Below are 18,506 nucleotides of genomic sequence, written 5' to 3' on the forward strand. Positions count from 1 at the left end.
TAATATTTTTAAATTTTATATTGAGGTGTAAGTTTATTCGCATAACAATGTTTCATACAAATTTCCTCTTTTTGTACACACCTTTTCATCATTTGTTTAATAGATATTATATCTTTTATAAAAGTTGACTCTCTAAAATTTTAACATAGTCATGTCTGTTTCTATATCTAATTCTCTTCACCGCTGCAGTTAAATAATATAACATTACTAAGGCAATAAGTATTATGATGCAAATAAAAGTTACAACGCGTTATCTCGTAGAGCTAAAATGGCGGTTTTGGCGTTTCCAGTATCTATATATCCCTGTCCGCAGATAGATATGTGTCACTGATCCACAGCACGTCTATCTATCTCTTTTTTTCGTCATGTAACCAATTCTAGAATAATAGCACTTATGTACAATACTGGCGGTTACTTAAATGACATTAACTATACGGACAGGGAAAATATTTTATTGGAAACAACCATTAGATATCAACTTATTCAGACTTAAGGTATTTTCTGCAGACAAAATATTTAAAGCACTGGTTAAAACTGATAATTAGTTCTAGATCATTTTCAATACTTCTGTAACTTCCATGAAAATAAATAATTTCTATGATTAAAGTTAATAATAATGCCCTAACTGACAATTTTCAAAATTTTATAATAACAGGTACTCCCAAACTGAACATAAAAAGGCCGGGAAATTTAGAACTAAACAGCAGTTTTATCCAATCTTTAAGTACTGTGAGTTGCTTTCTGCAGTCGAAGCTACCATACAGTCAAAGAATACAACGTAAAAGTATTCCACTGTTATATAAATTAGAGTCGACTTTAGCTTGTTAGTAGAACGGATAAATTTCAATCGGAAATTGCAGTCGCACTGGTTTCGGAGGCTGAGGCTGCCATACTTATAAAAATTCGATTCTAAATAACAACTAAATCACTTTTAAATCAATTCAGAAATGTACATTACCTTATAGTAAACAAATCTAATCTGCTACACAAAATTAGCAAATTTAAATATAACGGTCACCTATCACTTCTATGTAAAAATTAATCACTTAAGCTTAAGTAAACATATTAGTTTAATAAGTTGGGGTCCCAACCCACTGTGATATCGTTTATTATGCCATCTGATGTACTGTCGGCATAACAAGTATAGAATGTACGCCGACGAAATTAAAACTAAAATTACTGTACAATTCATATATGTAAATATTTGTACATATTGCACTCTCAAATAACGATATTTAGAACGATTTTGTCGAATCGAATACGCATATGAACGTAAATAATAATTCAATTTTTCAATCACAATAATCGCAGCTCCACAATATTAAGTCCTAACGCTTACAAAGCTTAGAAAAGATAAATACAGTGGTCTTTTACAAAAAAAATATATATCTACCCAAATAATATAAAAATAACAACAGCCATCTGTACTTTATTAGATGAATAAAATTAAACATATGTCAAACATATGACAATAAAATCTAAAGGGTTTTATGTACAAAGTTTCGTGGGCACTTGTCTGCCGCTAGTCAGACGTCGTGCCAGAATTGGTCACTTGGTTACTGTTGCAGTGTTTCTCGACAGAAAGTGCTTTGTAAAAGCGTTGGTAACATATACTAGCGTATAGACAGACAAAGCGTGGGAAAACATTTCTAACGAAGATACAGCAAGATAGAAAAGAATAGCGAATCTATTGTAAGTGTAATCGATTTTTATTGTTAAGTCATCAACAGTCAGCCACGGTCGGTATAGCTCCTTAGTATTTTGAATATTAAACTAAATTACCTCTAAGTAACGCACATATTGCCAAATCAAAATTGGTCACAAATTATCGGGCTGGGAGGTGTTATTTTTATGAAAATAAGGGACGAGACGAGCAGGACGTTCAACTAATATGATACGGCCAATGCAGTGCCGCTGAGGATTCTTGAAAAGCCCAAAAATTCTGAGCGGCACACAACACAATACAATTGCGCTCGTCACATTGAGACATAAGATGTTAAGTCTTATTTGCCCAGTAATTTCACCAGCTACGGTGCCCTTCAGGCAGAAACACAGTTATGTTTACACATTACTGCTTCACGGCAGAAATAGACGCCGTTGTGGTACCCATAATCTAGCCGACTTCCTGTGCAAAGGAGCCTCCCACTGGTAAAGTTTACCACTACGTAACGCACATATTGAGAAATCAAAATTGGTAACGGGCTGTCTATACGCTAGCATATTCTAAGTCAGTGGTTGGTAATAGAACAGTTGATCCGTCAACGGTTGCGCATGCGCAGTCTTCTCGTGTCGTTCTTCGTTCCGTCCGGCGTGGAATCCCCTCCAACATGGCCGAGCTTACATTCATAAGCGATATAAACTTAACGTCACACTAATGTCATTAACGGCTAAGACACAAATTATTTTACGGTATCTCAATACTTATCTCGTGCGAGACTATTAAATACTTAGTAAATCTATTACAACTTCGAAATTGAATAATATGTATCAAATACGAGAGCGCACCCGCGGACACCGGTCTCTACGAAGCTAGTATGAACGGCTAGCGAATGATTACAATAATTATTACTTATCGAATGGCAGTTTTGTTACTTACTCAGATGCAAAGTATGCGATGCGATTCACACCTTAACACCTGAGCCATAAGGCATCGAATAGCGTAAAGTTATTCGCGGAGTGCAGTCACTCCAAATGTCAGACCGATACGATGTCGATACACACCGTTCACATTCACACCGAGCGCGTGGGAATACGTTTTAAATGGCAGTGTGTAGTTAATACGCCGCTAACAGACACAGCTAAGACACTCAGTTTGTGCTTTTGTAAATCTATTTTTTAACGTCCTACCTCTACGATTATAAATAAGTCGAAAAATTGTCTCGAAGCGAACTAGCGAGCGATCCGCGGTGCCGGTTCGATCGTCTCACGAAGGCTTTACACGTAATTATTACAAATGCATCAAAAACCACAAACATACGTCGTGTAAATTTACATTTAATGGCATGCCAAGAAGACATTCAACACGCAAACACGGCCTTATTATTTAATTAATTATCAATTAAGGGTATTGAAGATTTCGCGAGAGTTCTGAGATGAAACGCGTTTTATTACTATAATTAACGATTAGTCTGTTTCGCGACACACAACGAACAATTTTAAGACGGACACTGCACAACGATTATACACTATCATTATATTTAGCGATATCTTAGAGTTGTGATTCGTTTGATCGTAAACACATTACCATCTATATAAAATATATTACCAAGTTAACTATTCTAGAATGCCTCTCACGACGTAATCCGTGATCAAAATCCGTTGTTTAGCGTCTTAACTGTACATAAATGAAACAAAACACTGATTACGTATTAAGAGGCGTTCTAGAATACAAACATGAAGGAAGTTTCAGTTATATAATACCCGCGCAATGAGATGGCCGCCATCTTGTGACGTCATCGTGGTTACTATGGAAACACAAATATAATTTGAGTTTTTGTTTTTTAATTGATATTTAAATTTGAGATAAAGGAACTAATTGATAGTAGATCGATATGGTTTATGTTTCAAAAGTAACCCTATACTTCCAGGTATAATCAAACAACAGTACTGTTTACATACTGACGTCACGCTGACGCCATTTCTAACACGTGGGCGTTACATTCGAAATTGACCTTTACTATTACAACGATCTGCAAATAATTTCAAATGATATCAAATGAACATAAGGTAAATTTTCGTATATATTGTTTACGTTTACAAACGGCAAATGAGTCGTGAACGCTTAACGATTTAACAACGCTTACGGTATTGAGATCGATAATTTATGTTCTATATACTATGACATACATCAACAACGTAGGTACATGAGTACAGGTAACGCGAATTAAGGCATTTTGTATGTGTTTCCAATTGGTTCCAGTTAATTTGTTGTGTACATCGATATATCACAAGTATTGGAGGAGGACTTGGCTGGTGAGGTAACGTTGAGTGCTTTTGTTAATTTCTATACCAATATTGTTCCCATGATTAAGCTCGGCCAAAGTCGTAGGAAAGAAAGAAAGAATAAATAAGAATTCCAATAATAGCTGCCATTTTAAATTACTTAAAACTGTTTGTTAGTCAAACTTATAGAAAGGTTGGAATACTAATTATTAAAATAAAAGGGCCGTTACTAATCTACCTTCAATGAAACAGCTGCCATTAAAATGCACCCGACGTTACCCGAGTATATTTTATCTTTTGTACATTGCAAGCCAAATCTATCTCCAGTAAGGAAAATGACACGAAAAGTCTATATATTTACTGTTTAGGCGACTTACGGTACGGTATGTTAATGTTGCTTAAGTAATAACAAGCAATATCAAACTTGTACAGTCAGCAAAAACATAACTCGGTAAATATAATACAAATTTCAAATATTAACATGTTAAATGAGTTTAAATTACGTTTCACATGTTCTTGCTGACCGTACAATTGTGAAGAAAATCGATATTCTAGACTGACATACAGAAACATATCACTCTGAACATACTTATATTTTACAACTGAGAAACGGTCGATGACTATAATATGAAAGCTACTGTCGATGGTAGCATACCTAAATGGTAATAAGACGCACTTAATTCAACCTACATAAGATATTTCAAAATGTAAATGTAATCACAGCGATAAATTATAATTATGTATACACATGGGACAGGACATTAATGTATCGGAACTCAAATCGACAGGATGTGATAACGTGTGATATAAACTATATATAAACAAACAGTCAGCCCGTACACGTGGTCAAACTTACAAATTGACGAGTAAAACATTCTCTTTCAACTATGGGTATATATACCATACAGAATTTCATCGACAACACCATTACATTGTACTATGAAATCTTTTAGACCTAGCACATTTCGCTAAAAGTTAATGCTTTGTTTAAATCTAACAGTATAAATATTATTGCACTTACAAATTAGAAATTAGACTCTATGGAGTGCTACTTAGCTCCGACGAAGTTTGACCACGGGGCATTTAAATCAAACAAACACATCAACAGTCAACATCGCGAACCATCTGCCACAAATATATATAAATAATCGAAAAGTTCCGTTAATTTCGTTTAAATAAACATAACTTTCAAAACTTTTTACTTCCAATAGAAACTCTCCATATATTAAACTATAACACTCACACTTCCATCTCAAGGTGTACTTATATTATCACACATAGTAGCGAGTGACCAACTCATTATCCAGTCGTAAATGAAATAAAAAAAGTACTTATCGCAGGTCGACGCCGCGGCACAACACTAAATATACTTCGAACGTTCAACAGCACAATATATTCACTAATCTCGCACGCGTCGTCACTCCGCCGTCACGCCGGCCAGAGGCGGATGACGTCAATGTTCGTGCACTTCACTAAAACTAACCAGTCTATGAGCGTTTCTCTCCTGGATGTGTGGGGCTTAGACCAGCCCATGGTCTCGTTGTCTGACGCAGCGCTGAGGCTAGAGGTCGACGGGGCTATCGATAATGGGGGGAGGCTGCGCTGTAGACACGTCCGCCACGTCCCAGATCTCCTCGAGGAACGGCGGCAGCTTCCTGTTCTTGAGCTTCAGGGAGATGCACATGTTGGAGTTCTGGTTGCCCAGTGTGCGCACTTCGGACAGCACGGAAAGAATCTTGCCGAACAGCACCCCGCACTTGGGTGAAGCGCTGAACTGGTTCATGATGTACATCCGCAGTGTGGTCAGGTAGTATCTCTGGATCTCCTCCACTAGCTGCGGCTGCTCTAGACCAGGCCGATCTGAAAATTTAATGATTAAATTAACACCAAACTGCAACCATACACATTAAAATTGTACCCAAAATTTATGAATAATGCGGGACTCGACCCTGTGCTTCTCGGGTTCCGTTCGAGCACTCTTTCCAACTGCAGTGATGCATTTTTTTTATTATTAATTATAATTACATACATTGTTCTTGATGCCTTATATAAAATAACAGTGTTAGTCTCAAAAGCAGAAACAAAGAGGCTCCTTTCATGTATTAAATTCCTCTGATTGGCTTACGAGGAAAACCTGTGCAGAGCCAACCACTGATTACCATCTGCTATGTAATTTAATGTTAATAATTAATCTTACAAAACTAACAATATTTGTTTGACTTTAAAATATACCTAGCTATCTAAGGGACTTTATCATAGTGTTCAATGTTCAAGTGTTTCTCAATATAGGAGCAGCCTAGCGCAACTCTGTAAGAAGAAAGGGATCCACTCTATTGTATGAAACGTGCAACGTAGTTTGACAGATGACTGCTATAATCTTGTAAAAACTAATTATTGTGTTTAGTTCTTTAGTTTCTTTGTTTAATATTTTTATCATATATAGCGTAGTTTAATTATTTATGTTGTAAATTCTGTAGTCTATAGCTATTTAGATAGCTAGTTAAATTTAATTAATTTCGTGTGATTATGACTCGCTATCTTTTCTCTCAGCGAGCCGCTGAAACAATTGAATAAGTAGCTTCTCAGCTTCATCTAATATCTAATCAGTGTGCTTCTGAGACAGCATACGAGGCAAATGCTTGCCGGCTCGCAGTTGCTCAGCATCAAGCAGAGCATCGACAAACAATAAACAAAAAATAAACACACAAACATAAAAATACCAAAAATTTTACTGAATCGCTAATAGCTTGGGCATACGATGTAACAAAAGATATTATCTTCCATCATTTCTTTAGAAACGAGGCGTTCAATTAATCAGCCAATTATTTATTTTTTGAATATGCTATGTACATTATCCATCTGATAATACATGAATGCATTATGCATGAATGTTCATAAAAGTTGGAGAAACATATAAGCTAGCTTCATAGCGTCCACGCGGACAATGTCGCGGGCATCAGCTTGTACACTCATAATTTGTTTACAGGTGGGTCTAAATATTTTCTGCATATTATATTCTGTAGGAGTAAGTATTGACAACATACCTGAGAAGATTATAATAGCCGTAAGCAGCGCGTAATGGACGGTATCGAGGGACAAAGAGTACATGCATCGGCAGAAGTGCAGTAGATCCTCGATGACGTAGGACATGCCAGCCTTGCGGTAGTTGTCGCGAGTATACGCCTCGTTGTTGGCGAACAATATGCTATCAGTGGCCGCGTCGTATCGCCGCACAACTCTCAACATCATCACTTCGCTTGAACACGCCTGGAAACATAATAGCTCAGTTATATTCTAGAACACTCTCGAAATTATATCCCATGTAGGGTAAAGTAGCCTTTGCCCTGTGCTTCACCGGGGAATAAAAAGAATAGGGAAGTCCCAGGCCCAAGGGTGTCGTGGGAGTTCATCCCAGTGAGAGACTCCCGGGTAGATTATACGACGCCTTTTTTTGCCGTGAAGCAGTAATGTCTAAACATTACTGTGTATCGGTATGAAAGGTGCCGTAGCTAGTGACATTAATGAGCAAATGAGACTAAACATGTTATGTCTCAAGGTAACGATTGTAGTGCCGCTCAGAATATTTGGGTTTTTCAAAAATGATGAGCGTCAAAAAAAAGGTCATTTCTAATATACTAGATACTACTACCGCTTCGGAAACAAATTTCACTCTGACAGAGAAGAAGCGGCGCAAAATACTCTCCCAAAAATTCTTTTTTTGCACTCTTTTTAATAATCATAATCTAGTCCCAGGCTGTCGGTTATCACTTAGAGATTCAGCTGTGGAGATGTAGAATTTCCAACAGAGCCATTTTTTTAAATAAAACATTTAAATTTATCTATAGATAATGCTTCAACAGTGGCTGGGACTTTATTGTAAAAGTGTATACATTTACCCTTAAAGTTATGTATTTTATAGAATATGAAGATGAGATAACAGTCATTGAAATACTTGACGACCCCTATAGGCCAGTGGTTAGTGACCCTACCTACTGAGCTAGAGGTTCGAATCCCGGTAGGTGCAATCATTTATATGATGATATTAATGTTTGTTTCCGAGTCATGGATGTTTATTTGTATTTAATTTATGTTTAAGTATTAAATATATCGTTGACTTGTACCTATAGTACAGGCTATGCCTAGTTTGGGGCAAGATAATTTATCTAAGAGTGTGTCAATATTATTATAATTATTATTACTTACCTTTAGTAAAGTAATTTGATCTGGTTGTGATATTTTTCCAAAGCCAGGCAAGCCTTTAGCGAACTCCACAATGAGTTGTACCGTTAGAATGGTCATCTCAGTGATCTGTCGGAACGCTACGTCTGTATCCCCGTCGTCGTCTTCTGTGCTTTGTTGCCAGGTCTGAAAATATATAAATTATTACTCTAAACAATTTGTTATGTTTTTAAAGTGATAACCCTCACTTCTAGGATTAATACACAAATAAAATTAGAAAAAACTGAGCTAACCGTTCGAGTGACGTATCGCTATAAAATCTTGTATGCTTTGTTCAACTCTCAGGTTGTGGCTTCATTCAGTCGGTGCTTCAGTTGGTTAGAGCACCGGCACGGAACGCCGGAGGTCGTGGGTTCAAGGCCCGCATCGTTCATAAAATTTTGTTTTTCAAATTTTATTTGTGAATTATTACTCTACTATTTTTGTCGAAGCTTTATGAATAGCATTGGTACGAAGTTCGAAATATATATTTTATTTTATGAAATGCTCACACAAAGCCTCTATTTATTTACGGTATGTGTGGATTGATGCATCTACTGTACTCAATAACTCTCTGTGTTTATAAGTATTAATTTACATTTTTTTTTTGTGATACTCGTCTAAGCCTTTCAGTTTTTGACATTTGAGTATTATTGTTGTGTCACTATGCATATATTGTAATTGAAATGATTTGTAAAACAATTAAAATGTAAATCTTGATTTACTCTCATATATAAGAAGAAGGGTATTCTTCTACTTGCATTAACCCTGCCCAACCCCTCGGGAATGATACAGAATAGCGTAATAGTAATTACCTGTGTAACTCTTTTTAGGTCTTCTTCAGAAGGTTGCTCATAGCCGTCCTGGTACCACACCAGCCTCGCGATCAGGAACTGTTGGTTGGGCGTCAGTGGCGGTATGTTCTTCAGTCGGTTCTGTTCCAGAAGCTTCTCCGATAGAAACCGCGGGACCACTTCGTGCTGCAAACATTCCAGCTTCATAGAAAACAACACATGTTAATAGCTCGTATTACATATATGTTATGGTTAGACAATGACAAACATGTAGCTAAAAACATGTAATGGTCCTTGTTGAGTCGATACGAGTTGCATACAAAAATATCTTATCGTTACGATATTCAAATATCTTTACAAAACAGACTGTCCGTACAGGTGCAAGCGAGCGCGCGATATCGGCAATATCACTCCCACTTTTTGATTAGTCATCGATAGTGATGACAATTGTCGATCTTATTAAAGATAAGAATGTTTATTTTTTTTTTCTTAGATAATTTATACGTCTTTATAGATCCTGTTGCTGCTAAATAACCGATTATAACAGGCCAGCTTTATTATTTTAGTGTGCGGGACAAGCTATGTGTTACACTCGCGATTTGTATGTCACTTTGTATTAGTGTGCGTGCATTGCTCAAAATAGAGGTTAACTGTGAACCTCATTTTTTTTGGAAGTTTTCACAGCTATAGACTTTGACAGTCTATTTAGATTTTAGACGTATAAATGATCTAAGATGTTTTTCCTTTAATTTACTCTCACTTTAAGAATTTTAATAAAATATTTTTAAAAATACTTACGACTCTCGCGGCATCTGGTGGCGGCGGATCACATTGCATCATAGGCGGCATGTGATCGTCAACTGTCGTCGTACTCACTGGTAATTTGTCTTTCTCCCTTTGTGCCTTCTTCTCTTTCCTTTTCAACGCGCACTGCGGCTCAGGAACCACGCATTCGGGCCTCATGCCAACCGCCAAACATTTCTTCAACCTGCATTCCTGACATTTTCTTCGCATATACATATCCATCTCACAGGCGTGACCGAACTTACAAATATACACCGCATTTTTAGTGACGCTCCTCCTGAAGAACCCTGAAATTTAATGAATCATTAAATAGTATTACATCAGGAAAGGTTGTCTGAAAGGCGTTGGTTGTAATAGAACTACATAGATAATAGTTAATACATATTGATAAACATTTACTTAATTCCAATATATTATCGTTAATAACACTATAATATTATAGTTATGAATTTGGGTTTATTTTTAGGTTAAATAAGAGGGCATCCATATATTAGATGAGGCGAGTTTTTTTATGGAATAGGAGGACAAACGAGCGTACGGATCACCTGTTGTTAAGTGATCACCGCCGCTCACAATCTCTTGCAACACCAGAGGAATCACAGGAGCGTTGCCGACCTTTAAGGAAGGTGTACGCGCTTTATGTCGTCGTTTCGTTACCTTCCCACTTCTGTTGGTAAGATGTTTCCCCCATCCCTAATCTCACATGAGATTTTTCCAAATGATTAAGTTATTACATAAGATACCCAATTTTTTATATATAATATAAGCCAATTTTGTAATGATCACAAAAAACAATGTGATATTTGCCGAAAACACACTCTCCCTCACGTGAGATCCTGTGAGATTCGTTGCGCTCTCTCGCCCCTCTAAACGCCTCACAATAAAATGCCCCCATTGAACTAAAATAAACAACTAAACTTACAATAACGCTCAAAAAGTTTCTAAAGCAAAACTCTGCCTACGCGTCTATTAGGCAGAGTTTTATACAATAGACTTTGAACATTACTTCCACGAAATAAGGTGTTAATTTGAATGAATAGATTTATTTTTTCTGTATAAGTTAATGTGGTAATTAATGTATACAGTCTTGTCGTTATTTAATTAATAATAATTTAATTTGGGACTAGATTATGATTACTTTATAGCAATAACAGTGCCAGTACAATATTATATATTTTTATTAAAAAGAGCGCAAAAAAAGAATACTGGGTTTAAGAGTTTCTTGCGCTGCTTCTTCTCTCAGAGCACCCTTTGTTTCCGAAGCGGCGTTAGTGTTAGAAGTGATATCAAAAATAATTCGAAAGAAATAAATTTTGTGAAAATAAATGCTTTTATTTACTTAATCTTACGCCGTTTTATTAAAGTATAAATTGACAATTAACTGGCAGTATGATTCACAATTCAGTCGGGTTGTGATGTAGACAGAGCACAGACAGGCTATTGTGACGCGCCATCTAAAACGCGCACGTACACTTAACCATGATTCAAGTACAAAGCACCAATTCACTATTCAAACAGGGACTCTCTCGTATTTGGACAAGGTTACTAGGTTATAAGAGTGCTTCTCGTAATGACGTTTTTATTGCCAATGACATTTTATGTAAACATTATTAACACTGGATTTTGATCGAAATAGAATTCTTAGTAGATATAAGAATTCTCTAACCCTGCCAAATGTAACAATGGTATTTTTATAGCTAGTGAGCATTCGTAATTTACGTGATGCAATTTTTGCGAATTTTCGAGCCTTCCTACATTTTTGAATTCGGTGAGATGTCGTGAGATTTCCAACTATTGCCCCCAATCTCACGTAATAATCTTCGAAACGCTTTTCAAAAAAACAACAATAAACGTATTTTTTTATTAAGATTTATTAGCTACAATTTTATTACAGTCACCCTTTTTTTCATTTAATTTAACCCAGCTTTCCTGGGGGGAAACATTACGTGATATTGGCCGATATATAAAAAAATATTGGCCGAGATCTCCTCTGTGATCTGTCCATGTGAGAATGGGTAAGACTCGGAACCTCACCCCCTTAATTATGACAACGCCTATATTACCTAATTAGGGTTTTTCAAAAATCCTGAGCGATACTCCATTGTAATGAGCAGGGCGTATAAATTACCATCAGCTGAACGTCCTGCTCGTCTCGTCCCTTATTGTCATAAAAAATAAATTGAATAGCGTAAAGGAGAATGGGACTTTTGGGCCTGATGTTAACAAGTTGAAATATACTATTAAAAAAAAAGGTATATTTTTCTGATGTAAAATACAAAAAACTAACTCATTTTGCAATCAACAAATCAAAAAACATTAAAGTAAAGAAAATCGATTAAGATGAATTAATTAATTATCAATTATGGATTATTAAAATATAAGTTTTTAAACGGTGCTACTTTCACCTTGTTATCACCTGGGCCCAGGAATGTATGGAAGCGTTTCAATCTCCTTTGGAAGTATGATCGAAGAACCAATTCCCGTTGGAATCAAGGGTTGATCTTACCTTTACAGCCTTCACAGGTGAGAGCGTTGTAGTGGTATCCCGACGCCCTGTCTCCACACACGAGACACAGTTCCTCCTGCTGCCGTGGCGCCGGGCCTTTCTTCTGCCGCCTGGCCTCACCATCCGTGCTGCAGCCATTGATACTCGATGCTGGAGACAGCTCTTCGCGACCTGAAGCAAGAATGCGTACTTTTAGCTTCTATACTTGTAACTTGAAAATTTGTTATTTTTAAAGTGATATCACTCACTTCTGGGATTATTTAAGTTAAATGGTGCCTACAACTTCAGAGTTGAACAAGACATACCAAGATTTACGAACCCTTCGTCACTCGAACGGTTGGCTCAGCGGAAGAGCGCTCGGACGAAACCCGAGAGCTCGCGGGTTTGAGAAATTTTAGTTACAAATTTAATTTTATACTTGAGTAAAAAATAATTTCATTTTAAATTAATTATTAAATAAATTATATTCTTTAAATAGCGTGTGCAAAAATCAAATGTTTGGCGATTGTTTCTATCTTTAGATAACTTAAATACGTCTAGATAGGCTGTGAACACGTCGAAAAAAATAGCGACGAACTGTTAGCCTCTATTTTCGTTATATGCGTTGCCTAGCAACAAGAGGCTCTATCTACACGTATAAATTATTTTAGTTTATATTTTATAAATATAAATTTATATTAATATGAAACGTTAGTACTCTCAGATTTCTTCTTTCGCTGACAACGCTGTCAATACAATGGTACATAATTTATTCTGAAGTTTTCCGAATGTCAAGTTGCCTTGCAAATAAACGCGGGAAACGTTATACGTCCGATCAAAATAATCTAACTAAAACTTTATGCGAATTTTATTTAAATAAATGGCTGTGCTAACTGCGAAATGCTAACTTAAAACAGCCGCTAAGGAGTGTTTTTTCTCATTCTGACTTAGGTCAATAGAAGAAGACAGAGTGAGAATTAGCAATGCGTTAAGTTAGCAGACTGTTATGAATAAGGGGGTTAATCCATATTGGCTTAATAATTATATTGGAGTCGCATAATCATGATAAAATAATGCAATTTTATTTGCCGAAGATGTGGCTTGTTACCGAGATATACGGAGCTGGAATCTTAATTGGAATTATAAAGTATGCATGTGTTGTGTTCATTTGTTGCGGTTTGAATGCAACAGGACAATCGAACCAATCGATTAGCGTTTAATATTGTTCTTATTATACAAATGATTTAAGTTTTCTTTAGTGTTAATTCCGCCAATATTTGTTTTTAAAACAATTCGACACGTGTTTCACCTCTACACGAGACATCCTCAGGACGTGTTGTCTCGCCAAAATCTGGCACGAGACTTTTAAAAACAAATATTGGCGGAATTAACACTAAAGAAAACTTAAATCATTTGTATAATTATGGATTTCCGCAAAGTAACGCCTAATTCATTTTTTTTTATTATGGTTATTATCAAAAAGCGCATTCACCTTCCTTAAAGGCCGGCTACGCTCCTGTGAATCCTCTGGTGTTGCAAGAGAATGTGGGCGGCGGTGATCACTTAACACCAGATGACTAGTACGCTCGTTTGTCCTCCTTTTCCATAAATAAAAATTGAATCGAGCGGTTGAAACCGTGAGGCATAGCTAGACTATAAGGCGTCTATCGATGTCGGAAAACGTAGAACTTCTTTCAGAATCAATCAGTGGGAGGCTCCTTTGCACAGGATGCCAGCTAGATTATGGGAACCACAACGGCGGCTATTTCTGCCGCGAAGCAGTAGTGTTTTGGGTCGTAGGGAGCCGAGACTGGGCAAATGAGAATTAACATCTTATGTCTCAAGGTGACGAGCGCAATTGTAGTGTCGTTAAGAATTTTTCGGTTTCTCGAGAATCCTGAGCGGCACTGCATTGTAAAAGACAGAGCGTATCAATTACCATCAGCTGAATGTCCTGCTCTTATCTTCATTTAAAAAAAAAACAGCGGGAGTAAATTCTCGACGCGGAAGACAGACATATATTCTCCACCGAAATGCTCGTAAAACGTGGTAACAGAATAATTTTGGGTGGCTAACGTTTCCTGTCCAAACAAAAGGTTCTCTCAAAGCGTAGTCCGCATACAAATTAGTTTATCACGATTATGTTACAATGTTTCTGGTATTTGGCGTCACCGTGGAAATAAATTTAGTAATTGTAATCGTGTTGAAACTATTACATAGTTATAAACGCGTATAGTGTGGTTAGTATTATTTTTATGACTAGAAAGTAATTCTTATCACGGACTAGTAAAAATAGAAGGACTCCGCGCCGTGATATTAGCAAGTGAAGCACCTTTATGCTAGTGTGTGTGTGGTTACGGGGGATACCAGTTACACAATTTCTTCTCCCTTAAATAATCATATATCCACAAATACTTTTATAGCATTGTTTTAACACTTTTTCACAACGCACGACGGCATTTTTAAAATATTTAATTGCGACGCAAACTGATCTGTCACAGACGATGGCAAATCTCATAATGGCGGCCGCGATCGGCTTGTATTAGCGTAAGTGTGTGCGTGGGGCTATGTATTTACACGTTTACCGGCTTATTTTGGTGCTTCACTGCTATGTAAGGTGACATGGAGTCCTTCTTTTGTTACTCATGAATTCTTATATGTATTTACAAGAATTCCGAAACCTATACATTTTTTCTGATTCGATTTTTAAAAGTTAGAATCTCGTTTGACATTTGATGAAGATTCTTGTCAATTTTAACCTATTTTTATATAGAAATCCTAACTATGTAGTATTATAAAATATTCGAATACGTGTTTGTTTGTTATTATGAAAAGCACACACGTTATCAGGGTAAAAGTATTAAAAGCCTTATTGGATACATTTTTGCATGTCAGTTTTTTATGTTTTTAATTGATACATTAAGTAATATAATTTTTTTTAAAATTTAATGCTGAAAAAATATATGAAAGTCTTTAAAAAACTTGTGTAGCCAATCGACGCAACGCGGACACTTAAAATTCCTGCCATTTTGGCGCACTTCTTGAGCGCAAACAATGACGTCATAGCTCATTACAACAAAAGCCGTCAGTATTGGTTGGAAATTGTTATTTATCGCCATTATTTTATTCAAAATTATTGCACTTTAAAACAATAATATCTCACTCAATTAAATAATTAAAATTTCTTCAAAAATATTTGTGGCACAATAATAATTGTAGAGTACTTCAATAAATTTTATTTAAAAAAATCAATCCCATCTACACGAACAAACATTCACAACGGCTCAAATGAATTAATCATTAAAATGCAAACAGCTTCCAAATATTATCTGCATAAATTTAAATTGCGTCGTATCTCGTCGGTGTTAGTAAGACGGGTCGGTGGCCTTTATTTTGTACCTGCGTTGCGCAATCGACCGAAATGTTGCTGCCAAAAAACTAGTTCCACGTGCGACCAGAGAAGGACACTTCACTTGTTTTGTCAGCGTTCAAAAATAAGTCCCGCCGCGGATCATTAGCGGACTCATTGAAGAAGTCATAAGACTCTTAGATTAAGGATTGGTCTCCGCTGTGCTCCAACTAGACACCGCAGTAGTGTGAGTGGTATTTTGACACTGAGGCATCTTTTAAAATTTGTAACATAAGCTTCGTGTTATTTTACATAGAAATTAATAAAATACAAAATACTTACTGATGATATGTGATCCCAGTGTCTTTCTTGTTTCTTACAGTATTATTTTTACAAAGTTTTACTACGAACCGTAATTTTAGATTCAATTATTAGCAAAGTTCAACGGAACGTCACGTGTGGCACGTTAATGTCACACATTGTTCTAGACTGGCTCGAGTACGTCCACCTGGGCGTAGTATTTGAGACCAATCCCTAATCTAAGGTCCCACTGGTAGAAAGCGCGAGGGTTGGTTTACCATCCGTCCGGATTAATCCGGACATGTCCGGACTTTTAGACTCTAGTCCGGATTTAGTCCAGCTCGGATTTTATTTTTAATTAGATGGAATTTATTAATAAAACTAAATATTAACTAATATCAAAAAACTCTTTAATTTTTACGAGAAATCTAAACGAGATCAATTAAAAAGTCAAAAGTTTTATCGAAATGCCAGGTTTTTTGTCAGGACTTTTCAAATTACTAGATTACCCTACGCGAGGGGCAAAATGCATAAGATCGCGCACCCAGCATGGCAATACTGAAATGCAATCTCGTTTCATGTAGCGCGCGGCTCAGATCAATCGAGAGCAGTTAAATGTTGAATTTTGTAGTTTATATTTATTAATAATTATTAGAATTTGTTTTTCTATACAATTACGCATATTTTATTCCAAAATAATTATCCAGTACAGAGTTAGCTCGAAAAACTTATTAAAAAAGAGTCACATTCAGATTTAACTATTCACAATGATAAAACACTATGAATTTAAAAATCTTGTTTATGACATATTATCTAGTTTTTAAAAATTAATATTGTTTTCCTACTATGAAGGTAACTAAACGTTCAACAAACAATCAAATGGACTCTATAATTTTTTTCGCTTATTGCTGTCGGATTTGTATACTTACCCTCTTATTGATAATGGTCCGCAACTTTAAACAGCCGCTAAGGAGTGTTTTTTCTCATTCTGACTTAGGTCAATAGAAGAAGGCAGAGTGAGAATTAGCAATGCTTTAAGTTAGCAGACTATTATGAATTTAAGTTAGCAGACTATTATGAATAAGGGGGTAATTGTTTGCGGCCTATATAAGCCGTTTTAAGAACTTTTTGAAGTACTTTTAAAAACAGATTAACATCAAATCAGAGAGATACAGAAAATGATGAGAAGGATCAAAATTATTATAGTCGTGGTTTAGAAATAAGGAGAGAGAGCTAAGTAGGTATATAAGGTACAACTTAAGTAACTATATATGATAGATATTATGTAGAAAACTCGTGCAATATAAAAAAAAAAAAAACAATTTATCACTTGAATGATTTTATACTCATTAAACTTTATAGAAACAAAAACATAAATCTCTGCTATAAGAATATTATATACTTCACTTAAAATAGGCTAATAAGCTGGTATTTGGCACGAACGACCATTCGTCTTAAAATAAATATTCTTAGTGTGTGTGTATTATGAATAATATTATGCAGGTTTAAAACAAAAACTTATTTGGATTTTTATTTATTTCTTTTTTAACACTTAGTCTTCCAATTATAACATGAACGTCGCAGAAATTTTCTTCCAGTAGGTACTTATTATATTTATTATTTATTGTCGTATATATATTGGTTCGTACTTAGTGTCTCATGTATGTAATTTCTACCAGAGATTGATCTATAGCGATAGCCCTTTTTATTTAATTACTAATAAGGCAACTTGTTTCTCTGGAAGTGACAGCTGATTCTAATGGCCGTAGTCAATTGTACCTTCTAGCATAATGTACAACCGTAGAAAAATTCGGTAGGTAGATTCTTCTTATCCGTATTAAGGCGCGGACTGACTAGGATTGTAAACGCTACAACCAACCCTACAATATTTGTGTTGATCATGTGGCTAAGCTAAGCAAATGGGCATTTATTTTACTGGTTTTCTTTTGTTTATTCAAAATTTACATAATAAATTGAAAAATTGTTCGGTTTGAGTTTTAGAAAAGTACTAATTCTATTCAATTCTTTAAAAAAACAATATTGTTATCGCTTAAAATTCGGAGATTTTTGACTCCCAAAGTTTATTTTTGGGAAGCAACTTCCAAATTTTTTATTGGATATTTCAAATTATATATAAATATTCTATTCGGTTAAAAATTATCATTAAATCCTTCTTTGTGCACTGTATTTTTTGCGTCAGAATATTTTCATTGCGTTATGTTGTAATCGACTCCCTAAGAAACCAATTTTTGTTGATATTGAGGTATGACCGCGCCTTAATGGGTAATGACAGCATAGCTGTTTCCTCCGACTCCTGCAGAACCTAGATGCTGCATTTTGTCTCCCATTTTTTTTCGTTTTCCTTACCTTCTAGAAGTTGTTATAAAGTTGAAGCACTTAGCGGATACTCAAGTAAGAACGGGATTTTCTTATCATATGATCTAAGTAGTTGTATTATTATTAATATATTACAACCTTTACAATATTACAGAGCTAATGTAAGTGGAAGAATTGAGAAGGGAACCACATGGGACGCTTATAAGGGAAACATTCGCAGACTAGAACAATCCGTTAGCTTGCAGAAATTCATTACTATTTAAAATGTTTTAATGCT

General features: G+C 35.7%; 1 protein-coding gene across 2 annotated transcripts in view; it reads right to left on the reverse strand.

Moving 5' to 3' along the window:
- The window catches only part of LOC126976473 (ecdysone receptor), a 252,619-nt gene continuing 234,113 nt past the window's right edge, over positions 1-18,506 (reverse strand). For both annotated transcript variants that reach the window (XM_050824823.1, XM_050824822.1), the window contains 6 exons: positions 12,265-12,435; positions 9,753-10,045; positions 8,976-9,140; positions 8,146-8,307; positions 6,987-7,209; positions 1-5,802 (listed from right to left, as the gene is read on the reverse strand). In XM_050824823.1, coding sequence (XP_050680780.1) covers positions 5,504-5,802; positions 6,987-7,209; positions 8,146-8,307; positions 8,976-9,140; positions 9,753-10,045; positions 12,265-12,435 — 1,313 coding nt within the window. In that variant the 3' untranslated portion in view covers positions 1-5,503. The remainder of the gene's footprint in view (positions 5,803-6,986; positions 7,210-8,145; positions 8,308-8,975; positions 9,141-9,752; positions 10,046-12,264; positions 12,436-18,506) is intronic.

This window comes from Leptidea sinapis, chromosome 41 (assembly GCF_905404315.1).
Source record: "Leptidea sinapis chromosome 41, ilLepSina1.1, whole genome shotgun sequence".
Taxonomy (NCBI): domain Eukaryota; kingdom Metazoa; phylum Arthropoda; class Insecta; order Lepidoptera; family Pieridae; genus Leptidea; species Leptidea sinapis.